The following is a 23,613-nucleotide window of genomic DNA, read 5'->3' as shown; positions in this document are numbered from 1 at the left end:
TTGACGGAATTGCAACGGAATTGCGTTGACTAGGCAACAGCTTGGGTCCATGTGTACTTCCTGTCAGCTGATGACATTCACATCCACTGCAAGCAGGAATAAACTGGGACACATTTAGAATGTTTACAATTTAAAATTGTGTAAAGGGTCTAAATATTGTATATTTGTGACATCACAAATGACAGAAATCCTGACAGCTTGTTTCAAATGCAGAGTTTCTGAATATGGGCTGTGTATTTCCCTGTGGATTGAGCGTTTCGATACTTTCAAAGTATTTATATAGAGCTAAAAGCCTGCTTTGTAATAAAAAAAAACATGAAAATCTCACTTTTTTATAATATGGGACCTTTAAATCTTAAAGTCAATTAAAAGTAAAATAATTCTATCTTAAAATCTTACAATAAATTTAATTTTAAAACCTAAAAAGTAATGTCAAAAGTAATTTAAATCCACCTTAAAATTAAAACAATTTAATTCTAAAACCTCAAAAGTAATTCCATCTTAAAAATGTGAAAACATCATCAAGTTATTTAGTTACATGTATAAAAAAAAAGTGAGGTAAATCCATCTTAAAATCTTATTTAAATCTTAAAATTTAAATAATTTAATTTTTAAAACCTTAAAAAGTAAAGTGCTTTCCAACAGCATCTCTTCTGATCCCATTACATGTTTTAAATGGGGGATATCAACTTCTGCCCTCCAAGAGGCGATTCAGAGTCCCTACATTTAACCGCATCAGGCTAAAAAAACGCTTTTGGTCCATCCGTCCATCTTGTTGCTAAATAATAATTAATGTGCTGCTAAAGACATGTACATCCAGAGGACTATGGCAATTTTGTAATGGGTTATGTATGAATAATTGTGATGTGTTTTGTTTTTTTCTGTATGTGTACTTTTACTCAAACTTAACTGCCTATGGATGCAAAATGTATTTCAGTGCAAACTGACAAAGTTGTATCGTATCGTAAGTTAAAAGTAAAGTAAATCCAACTTAAAATTAAAATAATTAAATTTCAAAAACCTTAAAAAAAGTATTTATGGAGAACATTTCCCCTTCATCAGCACAGGTGTTTTTATTTTGAAAGCCCGCACCGGATGCTGAGGCCCGGCTGTGCTTCCTTCAGCTTGCCTCTGGGTGTCTGGTAGCTTCTACACATGGAGGAGCCAACCAGCAGCGAGGCGACGGCAAAGTGCACCCGAGATATGATGCTCCACTCCGGCGGAGAGAGAGACTTTGAACCCCCCCCCCCCCCCCCCCCCACCTCCACCTCCACCTCCACCTCCCACCCAGAGAGAGGAGGAGGAGGAGGAGTTAAAGAAGTACAAACCAGCACATAACAACCTTAAACATGTCCACAAAGTTACACCAAACAGTAAAGCAGCAGTAGTTGTGTGTGTAATAGTGTTGTTGGTGAATGAGGAAGACAGAGCAGAGAGTAGAGAGCTCCGGAGGGCTGGATTCCACCGCTCTGCTCTGGATGAGCATCAAACTAGGAAGCAACACGGTGAAGAGAGACAGAGAGGAAGAGAAGAGTCTTCATCTCTCTCTAAAGTTCTCTTCTTTAACGGTTCTTTACGGTTTCCCGCCGGCGGGAGAATATAACACACATATATATAGTGATGATACATGATGGAGGAGGAAGAAGAAGAGACTTACTGTGGACTCTGTTGGGGTTGGGCTGCTTGCGCCGAGACATCGTGGCGAGGAGGTGGAGGAGGAGGATGAGGGTGGGGGGGGGTGATGAAGAAGATGATGATGATGAAGAAGAGGGATGATGAAGAAGAGGAGAGAAAGAGAGAGAGAGAGAGAAAGAGAGAGAGAGAGAAGCTCAACTTGCTCCGGAGAGGAGAGGAATCAAAATGGCGTTTCCGAAGGGATGTGCAAAGTTGGACAAACTTTACTCCGCTCCGCTCCGGCTTCTCCTCTTCCTCTTCTCCCTCCTCCTCCTCCTCTTCCTCTTCTCTTCCTCCCTCCTCCTCCTCCTCCTCCTCCTCTCTCCTCTCCCGGAGAGGAAAACAACACACTTAATGGAGGAGGAGAAGTAGAAGAAGAAGAAGTCGTCGAAGAGTTTAGTGTGTTTAACTCCTGTTGCTGTGTGGAGGAGCAGCGTCCTCTCTCTGTCTCCGTGTCTCCACAGTGTCCTCCGTGTGTCTCCGTGTCTCTAACCCTGATCAGTTAAAGCTCATCACGTGTCTCCACCGAGCATCTCTACCGGATTACTGCTCCCGTCCTCCCGGTAACCGGTGATGGAGTCACAAACTGCTCATCTGATCATCTTCAGACTCTCAACCACTCACCTGTTTCACACCTTTTACTTTACTGCATAAACAGTTTAACAGTTAAAGAGTGGCACTTTAAAGCGTGTTTCTATCCTCTTCAAAGTGCAACTCGTTTCCTTAACAAGTGACTTTCCTTCTTTGTTGTAGAAAGTTGTAGAAAAATAAAGAAAAAGTAAAGAAAAAGTAAAGAAAAAGTCGCCAGTAGACGTTTTGTGTTTTCTCGCGTCACGTTGAGTTGAAGCTGCTGAGAGATAAGAGACCACTGGACAGGCAGCTACACGCAGGTATCGCGAGGGTTGATGAGGGAGATGTCGCGAGGTTTGGGAGGTGAAGAGAGGATGCCCAACCGTCAGGAGGAGGAGGAGGAACTGCTACTGACTCCAGAGAGGTGTTGGGAGGACCTGATGACTTTATCACAATAAAAATACAAAAAATATTTAATAATTCCCTCCAAAAATACAAAATATCATCAATATCTCAGTCTTCAGAACAAAAGAAATTATATAGTTTTGTGTCTAAATGGCTTAAACATAATCTAGTTCCTGTTTGATAACTGGACATTAAACATCTTTAAAAGGTAAAGTAATCCTTTATTAAGTTATTTAGTATAAAAAAGTAAGGTAAAAATCCATCTTGAACTCTTATTTAAATCTTAAAAGCAAAGTTAAAAGTAAAGTAATTTAATTTAAAAACTTTTAAAGCAAAGTTTAAAGTAAAATAGTTCCACCTTAAAAACTTAAAAACTTTGAGTAATTTAGGTACATGTATAAAAAAAAGTGGGGTAAATCCATCTTAAAATCTTATTTAAATCTTAAACGTCAAGTTAAAAGTAAAATATTTCCATCTTAAAATCTTAAAATTAAAATAATTTGATTTTAAAAACCTTAAATGTAAAGTTAAGAGTAAAGTAATTCCACCGTAAAGCCTTAAAAGTAACGTAATTCCACCTTAAAATTTGAAAACGTCATGAAGTTATTTAGTAACATGTATAAAACAGTGAGGTAAACCCATCTTTAAACTCTCAATGATTCACCTGTTCACACCTTTAAACAGTGACACTTTAAAGCTTGTTTTTCTCCTCTTTAAAGTGCAACTCGTTTCCTTAACAAGTGACTTTTCCTTCTTTGTTGTAGAAAGTTGCAGAAAAGTAAAGAAAAAGTAAAGAAAAAGTCGCCAGTAGACGTTTTGTGTTTTCTCGCGTCACGTTGAGTTGAAGCTGCTGAGAGATAAGAGACCACTGGACTGGCAGCTACACGCAGGTATCGCGAGGGTTGATGAGGGAGATGTCGCGAGGTTTGGGAGGTGAAGAGAGGATGCCAACCGTCAGGAGGAGGAGGAGGAACTGCTACTGACTCCAGAGAGGTGTTGGGAGGACCTGATGACTTTATCACAATAAAAATACAAAAATATTTAATAATTCCCTCCAAAAATACAAAATATCATCAATATCTCAGTCTTCAGAACAAAAGAAATTATATAGTTTTGTGTCTAAATGGCTTAAAAATAATCTAGTTCCTGTTTGATAACTGGACATTAAACATCTTTAAAGGTTTTAAGTTATTTAGTATAAAAAAAAGTGAGGTAAAATCCATCTTAAAATTAAAATAATTTAATTTTAAAAACCTTAAATGTAAAGTTAAAAGTAAAGTAATTCCACCTTAAAAACTTAAAAACTTTGAGTTATTTACTTACATGTATAAAAAAAAAGTGAGGTAAATCCATCTTAAAATCTTATTTAAATCTTAAAAGTCAAGTTAAAAGTAAAATAATTCCATCTTAAAAGCTTAAAATTAAAATAATTTGATTTTAAAAACCTTAAAATGTAAAGTTAAGAGTAAAGTAATTCCATCTTAAAAATTTGAAAAAGTCATCAAGTTATTTAGTTACATGTATTATCATTTTTCATCTTAAAAAAAACGTATTTAAATGTTAAAAGTAAAGTAATTGCACCTTTAAACCTTAACAGTAACGTTATTCCACCTTAATATATCATTTAAACCTTAAAAGTAAAGTAATTCCATATAAATATATACATATAAATATATACATTTTGTCATACGTACATTTAAGTATTGTTAAAAATCAGTCGTTAGAAGATGTTTTATTTAGTGAGTAATTACTGAAGTTGTGTGAATATAATTCTTAAAGTTTCCTCCATTTAAATGCAGTCAGCAGTGATGTTAATGTGAGCGTCTCGACTCCTCGCTGCTCGCTGCATGTCCTGTTCTTCTCCCACATTCCTGCCAGCCCTCCATCTCCAGATTCAGACCCCTCCCATCCATCCTCCTCCTCCTCCTCCTCCTCCTCCTCCTCCCATCCTCTCCATCTCACCCCTCCTCCCCTGCAGGCGTCTGCAGCGGAGCAGAAGAGTCTCTCGGGCTGGTTGGGCTGTTGCTGCTGATGGAGGAGGGAGGATGGAGGAGGGGCTGATGGGAGGACTGGGTGTTACCACCACTTTAGTTTGAGCTTAAATTACTTAAAAAAATGCATTGAGTCTGGTTTAGGAGGCTGTTTACCTGCTGCAGTGAGCTTTTACTATTAAAAGATTAGTTATACATTCAGGGAAATATACAATAACTACAAGTCATGTATGTCCCAGTTACATGTATACACATGTTTATTAAGTTATTTAGCTACATGTATAAAAACTTAAAAAGTGAAGTAACTCCATCTTGAAATCTTATTTAATTCTCAAAAGGAAAGTCTAAAGGAAAGTAATTCCACCCTAAAACCTTAAAAGTAAAATAATGCCATCTTAAAACCTTAAAAAGTAAAGTAAAAAAGTAAATTACTTTCACCTTAAAACCTGAAAAGTAAAGTCAAAAGTAAGGTAATTCCACCTTAAAACCTTAAAAGTAAAGTGAAAAGTAAAGTACTTCCACCTTAAAAACCTTAAAAGTAAAGTCTAAAGTAAGGTAATTCCACCTTAAAACCTTAAAAGTAAAGTCTAAAGTAAAGTACTTCCACCTTAAAACCTTAAAAGTAAAGTCTAAAGTAAAGTAATTCCACCTTAAAACCTTAAAAGTAAAATAATGCCATAATAAAACCTTAAAAGTAAAGTAAAAAGTAAAGTACTTCCACCTTAAAAACCTTAAAAGTAAAGTCTAAAGTAAAGTAATTCCACCATAAAACCTTAAAAGTAAAGTCTAAAGTAAAGTAATTCCACCCTAAAACCTTAAAAGTAAAGTCTAAAGTAAAGTAATTCCACCCTAAAACCTTAAAAGTAAAATAATGCCATGATAAAACCTTAACAGTAAAGTAAAAAAGTAAAGTACTTCCACCTTAAAACCTGAAAAGTAAAGTCAAAAGTAAGGTAATTCCACGTTAAAACCTTAAAAGTAAAGTAATTACACCATAAATCCTTAAAAATAAAGTAAAAAGTAAAGTAATTCCAACTTAAAATTTTAAAAGTAATGTCAAAACTAAAGCAATTCCACCTTAATGGGAGGACTGCGTATCACCAGGACTTTAGCTTGAGCATAAATTAATTAAAAAATGCATTGAGTCTGGTTTAGGAGGCTGTTTACCTGCTGCAGTGAGCTTTCACTATTAAAAGATTAGTAATACATTCAGGGAAGTACACCTTTATTTCTGACAGTAAAATGAAATCCCCAGAGCCAGGAGGTAGTTAGCTTAGCTTAGCATAAAGACTGGAAGCGGGGGGAACAGCTAGCCTGGTTCAAAATACACATCTAAAGGTCACTAATAAACATGTTGGATCTCATCTGTGATGCACTTTTACACTTCACTCAGAGCTGCAGACTTTAAACCTCCTGATGTGATGATCTGATAGAGAAGCACACACACACACACACACACACAATCACAAACACACACACACTCACACAAACACACACATAACGACATTACATCACTAATCCAATCACTGCTTTTCACCTCAACGGGCCACTTTTCAATGCAAATGAATCTATTGAGATACAACGAGCCCATCCCAAACACACACACACACATGCTCACGCACGCACACACACACACACACAGCATTGTCATTGTGATCAAGGAAGCTGACCTGAGCTGAGATAAAACAATGATCAGGTGAACATTATACCTGCTAAACATCAGCACGATAGCGAGCTACAATATCAGAGAAGCGTTTAAGAGAGTAAATGATGCCGTCGGCTGCTGTTAGCAGAAGGCTAAACTATTAGCAACCCTTTCTCTCCGTCTCTGAAACGCTTCTCTGATATCGTCTGTCTCTCTTTGTGACTGACTTTACTGAAGGAGAGTTAACTATAGACATCCACAGATCTATACGCCCTCAGTTTATCTCTACAGCGCTGCCGTTGGCCTCCAGCCCGCTGGTCGGACGGCTCCACGCTACAGGAAATGAGTCCAACAGAGGACGCCGCCGGGTCACGGTCCCTCTGCCTCACTCCTCGCCGCTAGGAGACGACTTCACCGCGAGGAGAGCAGGCGTTAGCTAGCTAGCTAGCGTTCTCCAGCCGTCTCCTCCTCCTGCAGTCGTCTCCAGCGGCGTAGGGGTCTAATCTGCTCCCGTTGGTTCATGTGAACGTTCTCAACTACCTCTGGTGATCCTGGAGAGTGAGTGACGGCACATGTTGAGACAAACTAGGATTCTCTTCAGCCGTTGTTAAAGAAACAAGCCAACAATAGTTGCTAGCCAGCGTTAGCTAACGTGTTCAGAGATGTATTCTGCCTCCACTAAACCCGTCACCATGGTTACCAACACGTCACCATGGTTACCAACGGAGAAGAGGTGGATAATACATATTAGAATGTGAAATCTGCATCCAGATAACTTTGAATGATTCATGTGCTCATTTGACTTTAAACTCAGGTTCAAACTAATCCAGTCAACTTGTTCTTTCACTACATTTAAAACCAAACTAAAAAGAATTTACAGAACAAAAAAAAAAAAAAGAAAAGTCTTCTTTTGCATCCCGGCCTGAAAACCGGAGACGCAGAAGAGAGAGTGTGATGTTATTTATTGGACTGTAACCATGGAGCTGTTGCCGGGGAACGAACCATCGCCAACAAAAGGGTGGATTCATCCATTCACCAAGCGGAGAGCAAAAGGAGGAGGAAGAGGAGGAGGAGGAGGAGGAGGAGGAGAGGCATCCCTAAACTCCAAGTCTCCAGCAGCCCGGAGAAAGGAGATCTGAGCTGGAGGGTTTCTCAACGCTACCAGTTGACACAGTTGTTGTTGATGAAACTTTACACACTCCTCCTCCTCCTCCTGGTTCATTGGAGCGTTGTCCGGACAGGCAGGCAGTCACATGAAGCCAACACCTGTCGACAGTGTGGGGGGATGACGAGCACATGCTGCTCCGTCTCACTGTTTCCCCACCAGCCTCACAAACACATGTGCAGCTCTTCATCCCCGTTTTCACAAAAAGATGTTTGACAAACGGAGAAAGTGTGAGACGCAGCAGCTCAGACATGTGCTCCGGAGGAGGAGGAGGAGGAGGACGAGGAGGAGGATGGTGGTGGGGGAGAAGAGGAGGAGGGAGGGAGGAAGGGAGGAGGGGGTGAAAAACCGGTTTCCAATAGTGACGGATGATTTGTAGGTAACAGTTGTTTGCCTTGCAGCCTGAGGCCGCTCAGCCACAGACAGAGTTTGGAGCATGCAGCTCTCACTGAGAGGCAGCTGAACTCTCACAGCTCAACGCTGGTTAAGTTAAAACACAGACTGCTGCTGAATATACTACAGGTTCAAAAGACTGCAAACAACACAGAGATAATACAGACGTCTTCCTTTAAGTCTCTAAAGAGCAGTGACTGAGAGTCAGACAGAGAGAGGGAGCAGGAAGTGATGGTGTGTCTGCCATTTTTGTAGTTCACTGCTGAACTCATGATTTATGAGTTGAATTATTAACGTTTGTGTTGAAACAATTGTGTTGTTTCAGTCATACGATGATGACGATTATCATTATTATGATTATTATTATTATTATTATTTTGATCTCTTTGTAGTCCTAGCTTGTACCCGAAGCTCTCTCTCTTCTTGTCCCATAATCCTCTTGGGTTGTTTGGTTCAATCGTACGCTTGCGCCGCACGGCGACAGAACGCGCAATAATCTGCAACAAATAATACTAAAGACTCACGATACTAATGATACTAAAGACTCACGATACTAAAGACTCACGATACTAATGATACTAAAGACTCACGATACTAATGATACTAAAGACTCACGATACTAATGATACTAAAGACTCACGATACTAAAGACTCACGATACTAATGATACTAAAGACTCACGATACTAAAGACTCACGATACTAATGATACTAAAGACTCACGATACTAATGATACTAAAGACTCACGATACTAATGATACTAAAGACTCACGATACTAAAGACTCACGATACTAATGATACTAAAGACTCACGATACTAATGATACTAAAGACTCACGATACTAAAGATACTAAAGACTCACGATACTAATGATACTAAAGACTCACGATACTAAAGACTCACGATACTAATAATACTAAAGACTCACGATACTAATGATACTAAAGACTCACGATACTAAAGACTCACGATACTAATGATACTAAAGACTCACGATACTAAAGACTCACGATACTAAAGTCTCACGATACTAAAGACTCACGATACTAACGATACTAAAGACTCACGATGTTTGAGTTGGGAGTGAGAACGAGTTGGCAGGTCAGTGATGGTCCTCACAAGTAAAGATCAAACATTTGTGTGTGTGTGTGAGTGTGTGTGTGTGTGCGCATGTGTTAGACTTAAGTGTTATCCTGACTGACCAGTTTTGTGATGCTGATACATTAGATACAGATACCATGACGACAACGAGTCACCTGTTGCTGTCGGGGGATGAGGGATGGGAGTGTTGACACCTACAAAACACACACACACACACACGCACACACACACACACACACACACATAGCTATTTTTATAAGTTAAAAAAAGCAAAAAAAATAATTTAAATAAAATAGAATAAATATAAAAATGAGTAATCGTTTTTTAAATTTGTTATTATAAACTCAAATTAAAATAAACAACACAAAAAGAATTTAAATAAAGTTGAATAAAACTTGAATAATCCTCTTTATTTGTTTTTAAGCTCTTTTTATTATTTCAAATAAAAAAAATGCAAAAAAGAATTTAAATAAAGTTGAATAAAACTTGAATAATCCTCTTTATTTGTTTTTAAGCTCTTTTTATTAGTTCAAATAAAATAAAAATGCAAAAAATAATATAAATAAAATAGAATAAAACATCAATAATCCTCTTTTATTTGTTTTTAAGCTCTTTTTATTATTTCAAATAAAAAAAATGCAAAAAACAATTTAAATAAAATAGAAAAAAAGAATAATCCTTTTTTAAATTTGTTTCTAAGCCATTTTTAAGAGTTAAAAAAGCAAAAAACAATTTAAATGTAATAAAATAAAAACTGAATATTCAAGTTATTTGTTTTAAGCTCTTTGTTCAAAGTGAAAAAAAAAAATATTTATATAAAATTTAATAAAAATATTTGTTTTGAAGTTCTTTTTATATGTTAAAAATAAGAAAACGGCAATATAAAAAGTGAATCAAATAGCATAAAAATGTAATAATAATCTCTTATTTGTTTCTAAGCTATTTTTAATAATTAAAACGTAAATAAATAAATCCGTCAGCTGTCCAGAGAGACGGCGTCTGCCTTCACTAGCAGAGATAATAAAACAGAAACTTGTATCAGCGTTATTGTCGACACAGTCCAGAGCGCTGAGTGACGTGTGAGTCTAATATTAACACCGAGCCCACAAACTGTCGACAGCCAAACAGCCTCACCATCACTCCAAACTAAACTCCTCCATCACAAACAATACTCCAGAAATAAAAAATAGAAAATGAACTTTGAGTATCAGAAGTAGAATTAGATTATGTATTTATTTATTTATGTATTTATGATGCATTAATCTCTCTGTCGTGGAGTCATTTTCTAAACGCCTAATTTATTTCTCTTCTGTTTATCTAACTGCGTAAATCTTATTTTCAAGAGAGCATAACAACATTATAACAACTAAAAAAGCAACATAAACTGGCTGTAAAAGAACATAAATAACATTCAGTAAAGATGCAGACAGTACGTATGTGAGTTTTTAAATTGATCTAAATAAAGTAAAAGCGTCTTTCCAACTACTGAGAATGTCAGTTTAATAACAGAGCAGTTTAAATGTGAACAACTGAGAGTTTGTTTGTGGGAATAAAAGTAGAAGAAGTTGTTCTGGTCAGATTAGCAGGTTAAAGTCTGCTGGCCCCTCCTGGTGGTCACACTGTTCAACTGCAGCTGGTTACACAACTCACAGTACTTCATCATGAACTACTTTATACTTCTACTCCACTACATCTCAGAGGGACATATTGTACTTTTTACAATACTTTTTTAGATTAATCATCTGTTATTTATTATCAAATTACTTTTATGAGTTGAAAAATGTATTTAAAAAATAAAATAAAATAAAAATAAAATAATCCTGTTATTTTTTTTAAAGTTCTTTTAATAAGTTAAAAAGTTAAAAGTGAGGAAAAATAATTTAAATAAAATTGAATAAAAATATAATAATAATAATAAACCAAACTATAATTAAAAATTAAATAAATAAAGCTAAAGGAAATAAATACATACATAAACATACATATAAAAATAATGAAGCAAAAAGATTTTAAATGAAATCGAATTAAGTTTTAATAATCTCTGTTAATGTTTTTAAGATCTTTTTATAAGTTGAAAATTTAAAAATGCGAAAAAGAATTTAAATTGAATAGAATAAAAATGCAACAACCTCTTTTATTTGTTTTTAGCTCGTTCTATATACAAATAAAATACATGTTAAAACGCATTTTAATAAAATAGAATAAAAATGTAATAATACTCAGTTATGCTTCAAGCTTTTTGATAAAAAAAAAGTTATTTTTATAGGTTGAACAAAAATAAAAATGAATAGTCATCCGTCATTTACTAAGTACTGTACTTCAGTACAATTTTGAAGTATATGTACTTAAGTGTTTGCATTTTCTGCCACGTTCTACTTTTACTCGACGACATCTCAGAGGGAAATATTGTACTTTTTACTGCATTACATTTATTTATTACATAATAAAACACACAATATGATGCAGTACTATACTAGTAATCTACCCAGTAGTCGTATACATAATAATAATATTCTGTAATAAAACACTTTAAAAGGAGCCGTTCTGCATATAGAGTAGTTTTATGTTTGATACTGATAATACTTCTGTACTTTTACTTAACATTTTGAATTCAGGACTTTTACTTGTGATGGAGTATTTTTAGACAATGATATTTGTTCTTTTATTTAAGTAACAGATCGGAGTATTTCTCCCAGCACACAGTGTAGAAATACAAGTAAAAGTCCTGCATTCAAAATGTTGCTTTAGTCCAAAAGTATTAGCATCAAAATATATTTAAAGTACAAAAAAATAAAAGTACTCGTTAAGCAGAATGTCTCTTTTACTTGTAACAGAGTATTTTTCCAATGTGTATTTCTACTTTTACTAAAGTAAAACTCACATTAAAATGATGTTTTTATTATGCTGCTATGGAGTGATTTCTATTATAAATACCTTTTTAAATAATAGTCTGTGACACCGTCAGTGGTTTTGAATGCTTTTATTGTTAGTAGAAAGTTCACTATTAATAAATGTAGAACAGAAAAAAAGACTATAATCACATTTGATAATGAAAATGAGAAGATGAAACAGATTTGATATCCAGACTGAGAGGAGGCTCTGAGGCACTTATAGATTCAATCATATTTCAACTGATTCGGTCAGTTTTCTGCTCATATTTCAGTTTCCAAAACTCATTTTATCAAGAAAAAAAATCAAGTTTAATTTAAATTCAGTGATAAAACTGAGTGTTTAAAGGTTCAACTAGCGGAGAAAACACATTTTGGATAAAAAAATTGCCTGAAGTTTGTTACATTTACTCTCTAAAAACACAAAAGTCCAGTCTGTAAATGTTTACATTTATTTATTAAAGTTAAATTCCTCACTTGTGCATCATTATGGATGGAAAAGAAAATAATTAAATTTAGCGGCTTTTAAAAAAATTAAAAACAGTGACATTATGTAAACAAAGTGACATTTAAAAGGATAAAATTCAGAAAATTAATGAATATTTGGTGATTATGATGTTGGGTGAAAAATTAACTTGTGAAAGTGGAAAATAATATTAATATATCGTATTTTTTATAGCTGTTTTAGGAAGGGGATACTTTTGTCCTCTAAGGTTTCAAGAGGGAGTTTTTGTTTTAAATCCCAAAATATAAAAAATCAATCTCATTGACATATCCCAGACTGGAAAAATAATAAAATAAAATGTCCCTTAGCATTTAGTCTACAGAAAATAATTAAATATTTGTGTTTTTCCATAAAATTGAGTAAACAAACTGGCATTTAAAGGGTTAAAATTCTGAAAATTAATTAATAATTGGTGGTTATGATGTTGGTTAAAAAATTAAATTGTGAAAGTGGAAAAATAATATTAATATATTGTATTTTTTATAGAATTAGTTTTAAGAATTAAGAACATTTTAGTCCTCTAAAGACAGCAGAGCGACGTTTTAAAAGGATGTAAAAGGGTTAGAAACTGAATGCAGTTTGATTATTATTTAATTAGGAGCAGTAATTAACAGCTGGACCTTTTTAAACTCTTTAAAGGTTCCTGAGCTGATTGCAGGTTTCAGTTGTGGCCAAAGGTATATGGACAGCAGCTGTCACAATCACATGACGAAGGATCATTTGGGTGTCCACATACTTTTTGTAACGTCAGGTTCATTTTTATTACAGTTTAATCTGAGTTTAAATCTGAAATTAAATTAGTGTAGACAAACCAGATGTCTTTGTTTACACTGGAACCAAACATCTATTTATTAATTATTATTTCCTGTCTGCTCTTTAATATGAATATATGTTTTTACGATGGCGTTTACACGCTTTGTACTGACCTCAGATCATCGCATCAATTTCTCATCTATTATCTTGACGTGACCTTTAACCTTTGAGCCTCCTCACTAGACGGATTTTAAATTGTCTCCGTCTGCGGAGCAAAATATAAAAACTATGAATTTCACGTTATTTGTGTGAATGAAATTAAAGAAGAAATCAAATCATCAAAGACGTCATTTTGTTCGGTTTGTTGGCCCCGCCCACTCAGATTGAAGCTGCTGGGATTGGTGGATGCGTGGCGGAAGCGGCGAGGTGCGGTGGTCGCAGCTCTGTGAACCAATCGTCTCGGGCCGCCGTGACGATCACGTAAGCAACTCCCCACACCTGAAAGAAGACAACAGACGAGCTCGTTAAACTTTCAGGGCGTTTTTCAGACCTGCGGTTTGTTCCGATTCACGGACTAGTTTCATTCCATCGCTGCATTTCCTCGGCTCGTTTGTGTTCGCACGGCAACATTCAAGCTGTTCTCTCATTGGTCAAGAATGTTCCCGGGAAGAGTTGCTCAAAAAACTTCCTCCTCTTCCGTCTTAAGAAAATATGTAAACAGAAAAATCAAAAAAATCTAATTAGAATCTAAACATTAAATCGTGCAGCAGCTAAATTATAGTAATAAAATATAACGTTAAATAAAATAAAGCATGAAATAAAATATAATACTGTGGTCTTAGTTAGTAATATTAAAATGTATGAACAGGAAATTAAGAGGTAATTAAATCATCTAAAACGTCTGCTTTAACTTCACTTTAAAAGATTAAAAAAGTTGTGAATCACTAACAGATTATACAACATGTGACATTTATAATATTTAACACTTTAATATATAAGCACATTTAGAAACAAAACAACATTTATATATATTTAAAGGTTTATTACGATGTTTTTTACCACATTTTTAATAAAAGTTATGAAACGTTCATTAAAAGTTATGAAATAATCAGCTGTTTCAGGTTTCATATTAGAACAAATGTAAACAAATGTAAAGTTACTAATAAGTATAAGTTAGTATATTTATGAAGTAGAGATTTAAAATGAGCAGGTTGATCTTTCTTACCGTTTAGATGAAGAGAAGTTCGTCTGTCGAGTCTCTGATGATCAAATCAGACGAAGATCTGATCCACTAAACATCAGTTCACACACACACACGCACACGCGCACGCACACGCACACGCACACACACACACACACACACACACACACAATAATAAAAATGCAGCATAAGAATCTCCACTACTCGTGGTGGGAAGTACATTTACCCAAGTACTGTGCTCTATTTCCATTTTCTGTTACTTTATCCTTCTACTTCTCTACATTTATTTGACACTTGTAAGCTACTTTCTACATAAAATAAAATAATATGATGAAGTACTGTAGTACTAATCTACCTAGTAGTATACAAAGTAACTTCAACACGTTGATTAACTGCAACTTTAAAATACTCTTACATGTATTTAGTGATATAACATATAATATTCTATATTAATACACTGTGAGAGAAGCCATTCTGCATAATGAGAACTTCTACTTTTGATACTTTAAATACATTTCACTGATAATACTTGACTCTACTTGTAATGAGGTACTTTTAAACTTTTACTTCAGTAAAGGACCGGAGTACGTGTTGGTGATGAACCTGTGTTTGTTTGTTTGCAGCTGAGTCATCTTAAATGAGCTCAAAGTGTTAATGGAGTCTGGTCCGACTGCTGCTTCAACAGAACGTTCAAAAACATGAGACACAAAATATTCAGACGGACAGTAAACATGTTTTTCTATCCAACAGGAAACAACTGATTTAAGTTCTGTACTCGTGTTCAACACTGAGACGCAGCTTCAGATGGAGATGTTGTCTTTTTATCTGCTTTTAAATTCAAAGATCAACATTTCATATAAAATGTGTAACACGGATGTTGAAGACGACTTCATGCCGTCCGGTTTAGAGGTTTAAAGGGACTATTTGTAACTTTCAGAAATGTCTTGTTCACAGCTTCACCTGTGTCCGTTAAGTCAACTAAAGTCAGCGTCGGGCTGGCGCTTGTGCTCGCTCTACATAGACATGAAGGAACATCGCTCAACACAGTGAAGAGACACACGTCAGCTAAAAGCACAATATCACTCTATATTTCAGCTGCTTGGCAGTAATGTTAGCTGACCAGACCAAGGTCTCTCCATGAATCAATGCTGATCCTAGTGTTGGCTTTTCCTGCCTCAGCGCAGGCTGAGGCAGCTCCACAGCAAGAAACTTGTCTCCCTCCGCCCGCAGCCGGAGTGAACAGGGAGACACCGGCACCCGGTCGGTAACAAGACAACAACGTTTCTCTCTGCGGAGCCCCGTCACTTCACAAGACACGGGAAACCTCTGTTGGTCTGGAGGAGCTGCAGCAGTTATTTCTGCACAAACGTCCACTGAACATTCACTAGATATTCTCAGAGCTAAACTAACTCTTCTGCAGTGTGGAGTGAGCGCGCGTTCACGTCTAGAGGTGGAGAGAGTACGCGAGAACGTGCGCCCGCTCCGAGTGAAGGCAGGCAGGCAGTGGAGCGGAGACGCCGGCCACAAGGGAGCGTGCATGTGTCCCGACCCGGTACATTTATACGCTTAAAAAGTTACAAACAGTCCCTTTAATTCTACATTAAAAACCTACTGAGATATTGGAGAGTGAAAAACACAAGAAATCAGTTTCCTCTGCAGGAACTTCCTCTGACCTCGACCGCCGGGCTGTGAGGTCGTCCTGTGAGGTCATCCTGTGAGGTCATCCTGTGAGGTCATCCTGTGAGGTCATCCTGTGAGGTCATCCTGTCAGGTCATCCTGTGAGGTCATCCTGTGAGGTCATCCGGTGAGGTCATCCTGTGAGGTCATCCTGTCAGGTCATCCGGTGAGGTCATCCTGACACGCTGCTGCCGATTGGTCAGGTGACCAGTGGTCCATTTCCTGTTTGTTGACTGACATATCTGCTCTGAACTCAGCAACAAGAGATTATAATATTCTGTTTTTATCACTAGCAAATACATGTAAGACCATTTCAATGTTGTAGTTCATCAGTGTTGAACTTTGTGGGTAGATTTGTAGTATCATATCATAGTATTTATGTATAAAATAACTTAAAAGTGTCAAAGTAAATGTAATAAAAGGTACAATATTTGCCTCTGAAATGGAGCGAAGTAGAAAATTGTACTTTAGTAGAGTAAATGTAATTCCTACCACTGGTTGTGAAGATGTTTAAACAGTATTCTGGTAGTTTTGGGTGAATAATACAAGCTGTTGTCTCTCACTAACATTTTAATGTTGTAGTTTGTCAACATGGAGACAATTTGAGTTACTTAACTACTGAGTAGAATAACAGTAGTACTGTATTATATATATTTTTTGGTGTAAAAAGTAACTATAAGAGTCAAATAAATGTAGTGTACATCTGAGTTATCATGATTACGAGATTACGACTCCTTACCCGTCTTTTACATCAACTCATAATTACGACGAGAGCTCGGCTATATCCGACTCAACACCACGGAAACTAACGTCTACTAAAGATATTTTATTCCATCACGTGCAGCAATGGATTACGCAATAATAAAAATCATCATCATATTGAGACCAAACTCAATACGTTTCTTATACACCGTTTTAGTGTCATGATAAGGTCATGATGACGTCATGATGACTTACTGATGAGGTCATGATGAGGTCATGATGACTTACTGATGAGGTTATGATGACGTCATGATGAGGTCATGATGATGTCATGATGAGGTCATGATGAGGTCATGATGACTTCATGATGAGGTCATGATGAGGTTATGATGAGGTCATGATGAGGTCATGATGAGGTCATGATGACGTCATGATGACTTCATGATGAGGTCATGATGAGGTCATGATGACTTCATGATGAGGTCATGATGAGGTTATGATGACGTCATGAGGAGGTCATGATGAGGTCATGATGAGGTCATGATGAGGTCACGGTGTTAGCTGGAGGCTAAGAGTGTGTTCCAATCCGCGTACTTCCAGAAGTACACTTCAATGTAGTGCACTTTGTGCACTCTGTACTCACTTGAGTTGTGCGTAAATTTCAGCGGGGTAGGATCGTCTCAAATGGAATACTCTGCGGCGCACTGACCGGAAATGACGATCGCAACATTTGACCGCGGCTCGCTACCCGCCAAAATATCTTCTGAAAAAAAATTAAAGCAGAGTGGAAATTACGTTTCCAACGTCGTCGCCTACGATGTGTCCTCCTGTTGGCTGAAAATGCACAGGTATGTTTACGTATTGTTTTATTCTGTTATCTACGTATGTTTGAATAGTGGTCGTGGCTCCGCCCCTTCCGCTACGTAGCCAAGATGGCGACAATTGAGTGTGGAAAGTGTCCAGCGTTCCACACTCAACGATCTGACCGTTTTGAGTACAACATCTGGGTACTTTGAGTGCACTGCATTTTGCCGTACTTCCCAGTGTGAACGCACTTATGCACTCAAAATAGTAAGTGTAAGTACAGTTCAGTGGACGTTTGTGCAGAAATAACTGCTGCAGCTCCTCCAGACCAACAGAGGTTTCCCGTGTCTTGTGAAGTGACGGGGCTCTGGAGCGAGTTACTTTGTCGTCTCGTTACCGACCGGCTGCCGGTGTCTCCCTGCTCTCTCCGGCTGCAGGTGGAGAGAGCAGGGAGACTCGCTGCAGAGCCCCGCTACACACTAGGATCAGCATTGATTCATGGAGAGACCTTCGTCTGGTCAGCTAACATTACTGCCAAGCAGCTGAAATATAGAGTGATATTGTGCTTTTAGCTGACGTGTGTCTCCTCACTGTGTTGAGAGATGCTCCTTCATGTCTATGTAGAGCGAGCACAAGCACAAGCTCGACGCTGACTTTCGTTGATTTAACGGCCACAGGTGTCGCTGTTAACAAGCATTTCTGAAAGTTACAAATAGTCCCCTTAACGGTCCGCCCACTAAACACGTCACCATGGTTACCGACGGAGACGAGGTCGATGAGGTTTCTCTTCTACCACCAGACGTCATGGTGTCTCTGCTCTGCGGCTCATCAGTCACCAGACGTCACGGTGTCTCTGCTCTGCGGCTCATCAGTCACCAGACGACACCATGAAATATAAGAGGTGTTTTATTTGTTCTGTATTTTCTGGGCTGAGAGCCAATTATCTTTAAGACTTCAGGTTCCGTCTCCCGGAGGACGAGTCACCGTCTCTCACCTCCGACTGGCTTTAATCCGTCTGACTCATCAGGACTGACTGACTGAGGGGTGTTATTATGGTCTGTCAGCAGATCTGCTCACGTCTCTCACTGTGCATGACGGGACGGGGAAAAAAGAGATTCAGGAGAGGACAAGAAAAATAAAGACACTTATGACATTTCCTGTCAGCGCTCTACTGTCCACTAGAAAGAAGGACAAAAGGAGGACATGATGGCAGATAAAATAAAAATAACTGAAGTACAGAAGGAGAGAGTTCATTTTACTTAAAGCTGCAGTAAGCAGTATATCTTTGGCATCATCACTACTGTCGGGATGTAGTCACCGTTTTATATTAATAACTGTTTTTAATCATATTTGCTCCATTTCTACCCGCTGCTGCTTTAAGTAAAACATCTGTATACATCTGGCAAGAAGTAGAGACGGGATGGACAGAACAAGAGAAGATGGGACAGACATAAAACTAAAGTCAACTGACGTCTTATTTGACCTTTGACCTGTGTAACATGAGCTGCAGGTCGACTTGTCTTTGAGCACCAGGAGGAAGTGAGAGCAGAGGAAGAGGAGGAGGAGGAGGAGAAGGAGGAGAGAGGAGGAGGAGGAGGAAGAGTAAGAGGAGGAGGAAGAGGTCACTCTGACATCTGGCTGCTGCGTTAACAACATCACAACTGAAATAAATAAATTCAAAGTTCAAACTGACGGTGATGAGATGTGGTTCCTCCTTCATGTTCCCCTCTCAGGATGACCTGTCATAACGTTAATGATCCTCTGATTATAACTAACAGTTATTTCATGATGGTTATGGCTGTCAGTTGTGCCAACAACACAACATTAAACTTAAAAAAAAAACATTAAAAATGTTAAAATAAATAAATATGAAAAATAAATAAAAAGGAAAAAAAAAAAAAAAGGAAAATAGAAAAAAAAAAAAAAAAAAAAAAAGAATGTTGTAAGGTGAGGTGCAGGAGAGCAAGGTGAAAAGTCACGAAGAGAAATCATCAGACTGGCAGGTAAGTATGCTTGAAAAATAAGGCAGACTTTTATTTTCAGTCTGTAAAAATTCCATCAAACAAAGGAAAAAACACATGGAGGGAAAAACATCCTCTGCATTCAGTTACACAGCTCACCACATGCCTGGTGCTGCTCTTTTTACCACTCTCCTCCCAAACTCTGCTTTCACACATGGTCATATAACCTAACCGCCGCCCTTCCAGTTCAAACTGGCCTATCAAGCGAGTGCTGCCATCAGCTCAGACTGGAATCACCTGCAGTGAGAACCTGGGAAATCAGAGCACACCTGATTACACTTGAAGCCACTCAGTCCCTGTCAGTCAATTAACCCCTTAACTACACACATAAGAAAAACAAAGATAACTGTGATCAACCCCACTTGGCTTTACCCAACAGTTAGTGAGGGAGTTTGTGCTTCCTCACAATGAAATAAAAAATAACTTCAACTGGAATTTAAAATCGCGTTTTGCTGCTCTCTGGCACAAAAGAGAGGAACTGCAGTTATTTCATAATGGTTACGGCTGTCAGTTGTTGCCAACAACACAACATTAAACTTAAAAATTAAAAAGAAAACATTATTAAAAATGTTAAAATAAAAAATAAATATGAAAAATGGATAAAAAGCCTATAACCAATGCCAATAACCTTGGCGGAGGTCTGCGCTCTTCAAGTGCACTTCTAGTTATTATTCATTTTATATATATTTATTATTTTTAATTACTATATAATATGTCATTACTATTTGACTTGTATTTATATTTAAGTATAATATTATGTTTATATTATTAGTATATTTGCGTGTATCTGTACGGGAATGTTTATGTAACTCACAAAACAATATCTGTCTTTCTTTTAAATATCATTTCGCTTCCTTTAGTGCAACTTTTATATATTTTATTCTGTTTTATTGCTTCACCTCACTTCACCAACATCACAAGCAGCAAAGAGGTGAAGGTCAAAGGTCAGAGCAGAGATAAACACGAGGAGGGGAAGTAGTTCTTTTGCTGCAGAGGAAGTCCTGATATTGAGTTATTCTCCTTTCATCTAAACTTGAGGAAACTCCTCAGAGGTTTGGTCCAGAAATGAGCCGAGCGTCTCCGAGCAGCAGAACAAACGTCTCACCGCCGCCGCGGGAGAACGAGTCAATACCCAGCAGTGAATCACCGCCGCCAACCCGCAAACCAATTACAGCCTCCACGGGCGCTTTGTACCGAGGCAGCCCTGTAATTATCCTGCAGGGATTAGCCAACCCTCCTGCACTCAGACACACGGCTAATTGATAAATAAGAGACGACGGCGACAGGCTCCACGCTCTCCGACTCAAATCTCCTCTCAAGGTTTTTATCAATCAGCAGTCAGGAGGCAACAGAAAGGAAGACGTTCTCACTGAACTGCTGATTACTAACTAACTTCATGTGAAGTGTTTTGTTGTAATGACAAGAGCTACTAATACAGTCAGATTTAATTCTTCCAAATAAAGGTTGGACTCAGTAACGTTTAGATCAGAGGAAGGCAGTGAGATGCCGATGAAAGCTTCACAAACTGATAGTAAATGTAGTTAACGTCGTTTGTGAAGCTAAAAAAAGAGTTTTTAGAAATGAAGTTTTGCATTGAGTCGAGGATGAACAGCAGAATTAACTGTAGTTTATTCCTTTGACGTTGGAAAGATAACCGAAGGAAATCTTGTTTTTTGGCCGAAAGCAAAATAAATAAAAATAAAATAAAATAAAATAAAATAAAATAAAATAAAATAAAATAAAATAAAATAAATGAAGGATAAAAAAAGCCAGAAAACACATAATTAATCAAATAAAACCTACATATAGATTAATTGATTTAACATTTTAACATTTGAATGACTTTATATACATGGGTGGTTTAATCTATAATAATACATCAGCATTTATTAGATTTTGTTTCAATAAACTGAATCTGTAAAGTGAGTTTTAAAATAAACGAAGTGAAGTAAAAAGTACAATATTAAGTATAAAATAACGTAAAATGGAAATACTCAAGTAAAGTACTCAAATACTTGAGTGAATGTACTTTGTCTCTCACAGTTGCTGTTACATGACTGTGACACCAGATGGCGCCACTGACTTAGAGAACAAATAGAGACAGTGATGATAGCTGATGCAGACACACACACACACACACACACACACACACACACACACACATACACACTAAGAGCCCCATTGAAGAATTTGCTGCTGTGATGTCACCCCTCCTTCTTCTTCATGGAGCTAAATTTGGCTGACATCATCCACGTCCCCCCCCCCCCTCAGACTTCTATAGTTGTGATGTATTATGTATGGTGTGTCCTTATTATGCCATCTCCCAGCAGGACCAGTGAAACCTATCTCTGTCTCGCTCCCAAATTCAAATCAGATCTGGTTGAGACGAGTTTACGCCGCCAACACCGCACACAGAAACACAGCTAAATGCCTCCTAACTGCTGCATTAATGATTTACAGGCTTTAATAACGTAAACAATACTCACTAAAACAACGCCAGGCTAATTTGACGTCATCCCTGAGAGGAAGACACGTTTTTACAGATATGGTGTTCAACGTGAAGCTGCAGAACTGGGAGGGAGAGTGAATGGAGTTCGGTGTGAATGAAGGTGAACCAGGCTCCGCCGGGGGAAGTTTGTTCTGTTTCTTTTATTTTCAGTGAGTTATTTGTGGAGGAGCTCTGAGCTGCAGGCGGAGACGGAGTCAGGACTTTAAACACACCGAGGTCATCCATGCAGAGTATTTTTTACTTTGTTTCACTTTCAAAACTGAGAAATACTATTAGAAATACAACCAGCTTCAAATGTTATCAGCTGATTGACGAGGCATTATCAGCCTCATAGATATGGGTTAGAAGGGGCCTGCTACACCTACTAGTAGGTTCAGATGGCCGTTATCATCACAGACTGTATATAAGAAGAGGACGTACTCACCATAACGTCACCAAACTGGTTTGTGGACTGACGTTTTGAAGCCTTGAGTTCATCATTTTGGCCATGGATGAAGAAGAGGGTCCAATAGACCACAGACCATGGATGTAGAAGAGGGTCCAGTAGACCACAGACCATGGATGAAGAAGAGGGTCCAGTAGACCACAGACCATGGATGTAGAAGAGGGTCCAGTAGACCACAGACCATGGATGAAGAAGAGGGTCCAATAGACCACAGACCATGGATGAAGAAGAGGGTCCAATAGACCACAGACCATGGATGTAGAAGAGGGTCCAGTAGACCACAGACCATGGATGAAGAAGAGGGTCCAGTAGACCACAGACCATGGATGTAGAAGAGGGTCCAGTAGACCACAGACCATGGATGAAGAAGAGGGTCCAATAGACCACAGACCATGGATGTAGAAGAGGATCCAGTAGACCACAGACCATGAATGAAGAAGAGGGTCCAGTAGACCACAGACCATGGATGTAGAAGAGGGTCCAGTAGACCACAGACCATGGATGAAGAAGAGGGTCCAGTAGACCACAGACCATGGATGAAGAAGAGGGTCCAATAGACCACAGACCATGGATGTAGAAGAGGTTGTGTTCTGGTCTTAAACCCTGTTGATGTCAGGCTACTGGCGCTACTAGCTACTGGCCGATAGCCGGTTGTTTGGGAACAGAGACGTGTCCCAAACCAACAACGTGTGCGTCCGTCTCTCAATCCTGTCTGACTTCCTGTCTGTGGCCTGTTGGTTCCTACTGAAGATGTGAATCTTTAATCAGTAAGCGGCTGCTGACTGTAGTATTCATCACTCGTTAGATCACAAGTTCAGACTGACCTGTATACTGTATACTACGTTAAGGAGATCTGATTGAGGGGGGACACTGCAGTTCCTCCTGTTCACCAGCAGAGGTCACCGACCACCTCAAACCCTCTGAAAGAACCATAAGTAGGGCAGCGAGATGAGGGAGTGAGAGTCCAGCTCTGATTGGACGAGAGGAGGACGGACTGCGTTCTGAAGGTCAAACTCAAAGTCAACACAACAAGGTCAAACACACACATGCACACACACACACACACACACACACACACACACGCACACGCACACGCACACGCACACACACACACACACACACACACACAGCTGGCTATTTAGTGACTGTGCAGAAGTTAAAT

The 23,613-nt window shown here is 38.0% G+C and overlaps 2 protein-coding genes across 4 annotated transcripts in view; both read right to left on the bottom strand.

Moving 5' to 3' along the window:
• rreb1a (ras responsive element binding protein 1a) overlaps positions 1-2,562 on the bottom strand; it is a 73,268-nt gene extending 70,706 nt beyond the window's left edge. For all 3 annotated transcript variants that reach the window (XM_037757648.1, XM_037757649.1, XM_037757647.1), the window contains exon 1: positions 1,658-2,562. Coding sequence is in view for 1 of the 3 variants with exons in the window: in XM_037757647.1 (XP_037613575.1) it covers positions 1,658-1,697 (40 nt within the window). In the remaining 2 variants the exon portion in view is untranslated. The remainder of the gene's footprint in view (positions 1-1,657) is intronic.
• LOC119480982 (NACHT, LRR and PYD domains-containing protein 12-like) overlaps positions 1-23,613 on the bottom strand; it is a 705,305-nt gene that overhangs the window by 115,106 nt on the left and 566,586 nt on the right. The gene's annotated exons all lie outside the window — the stretch shown is intronic.

This window comes from Sebastes umbrosus, chromosome 21 (genome assembly GCF_015220745.1).
Source record: "Sebastes umbrosus isolate fSebUmb1 chromosome 21, fSebUmb1.pri, whole genome shotgun sequence".
Taxonomy (NCBI): domain Eukaryota; kingdom Metazoa; phylum Chordata; class Actinopteri; order Perciformes; family Sebastidae; genus Sebastes; species Sebastes umbrosus.
Note: the sequence above shows the minus strand (reverse complement) of the source record. Positions and strands in the feature narration are given on the sequence as shown.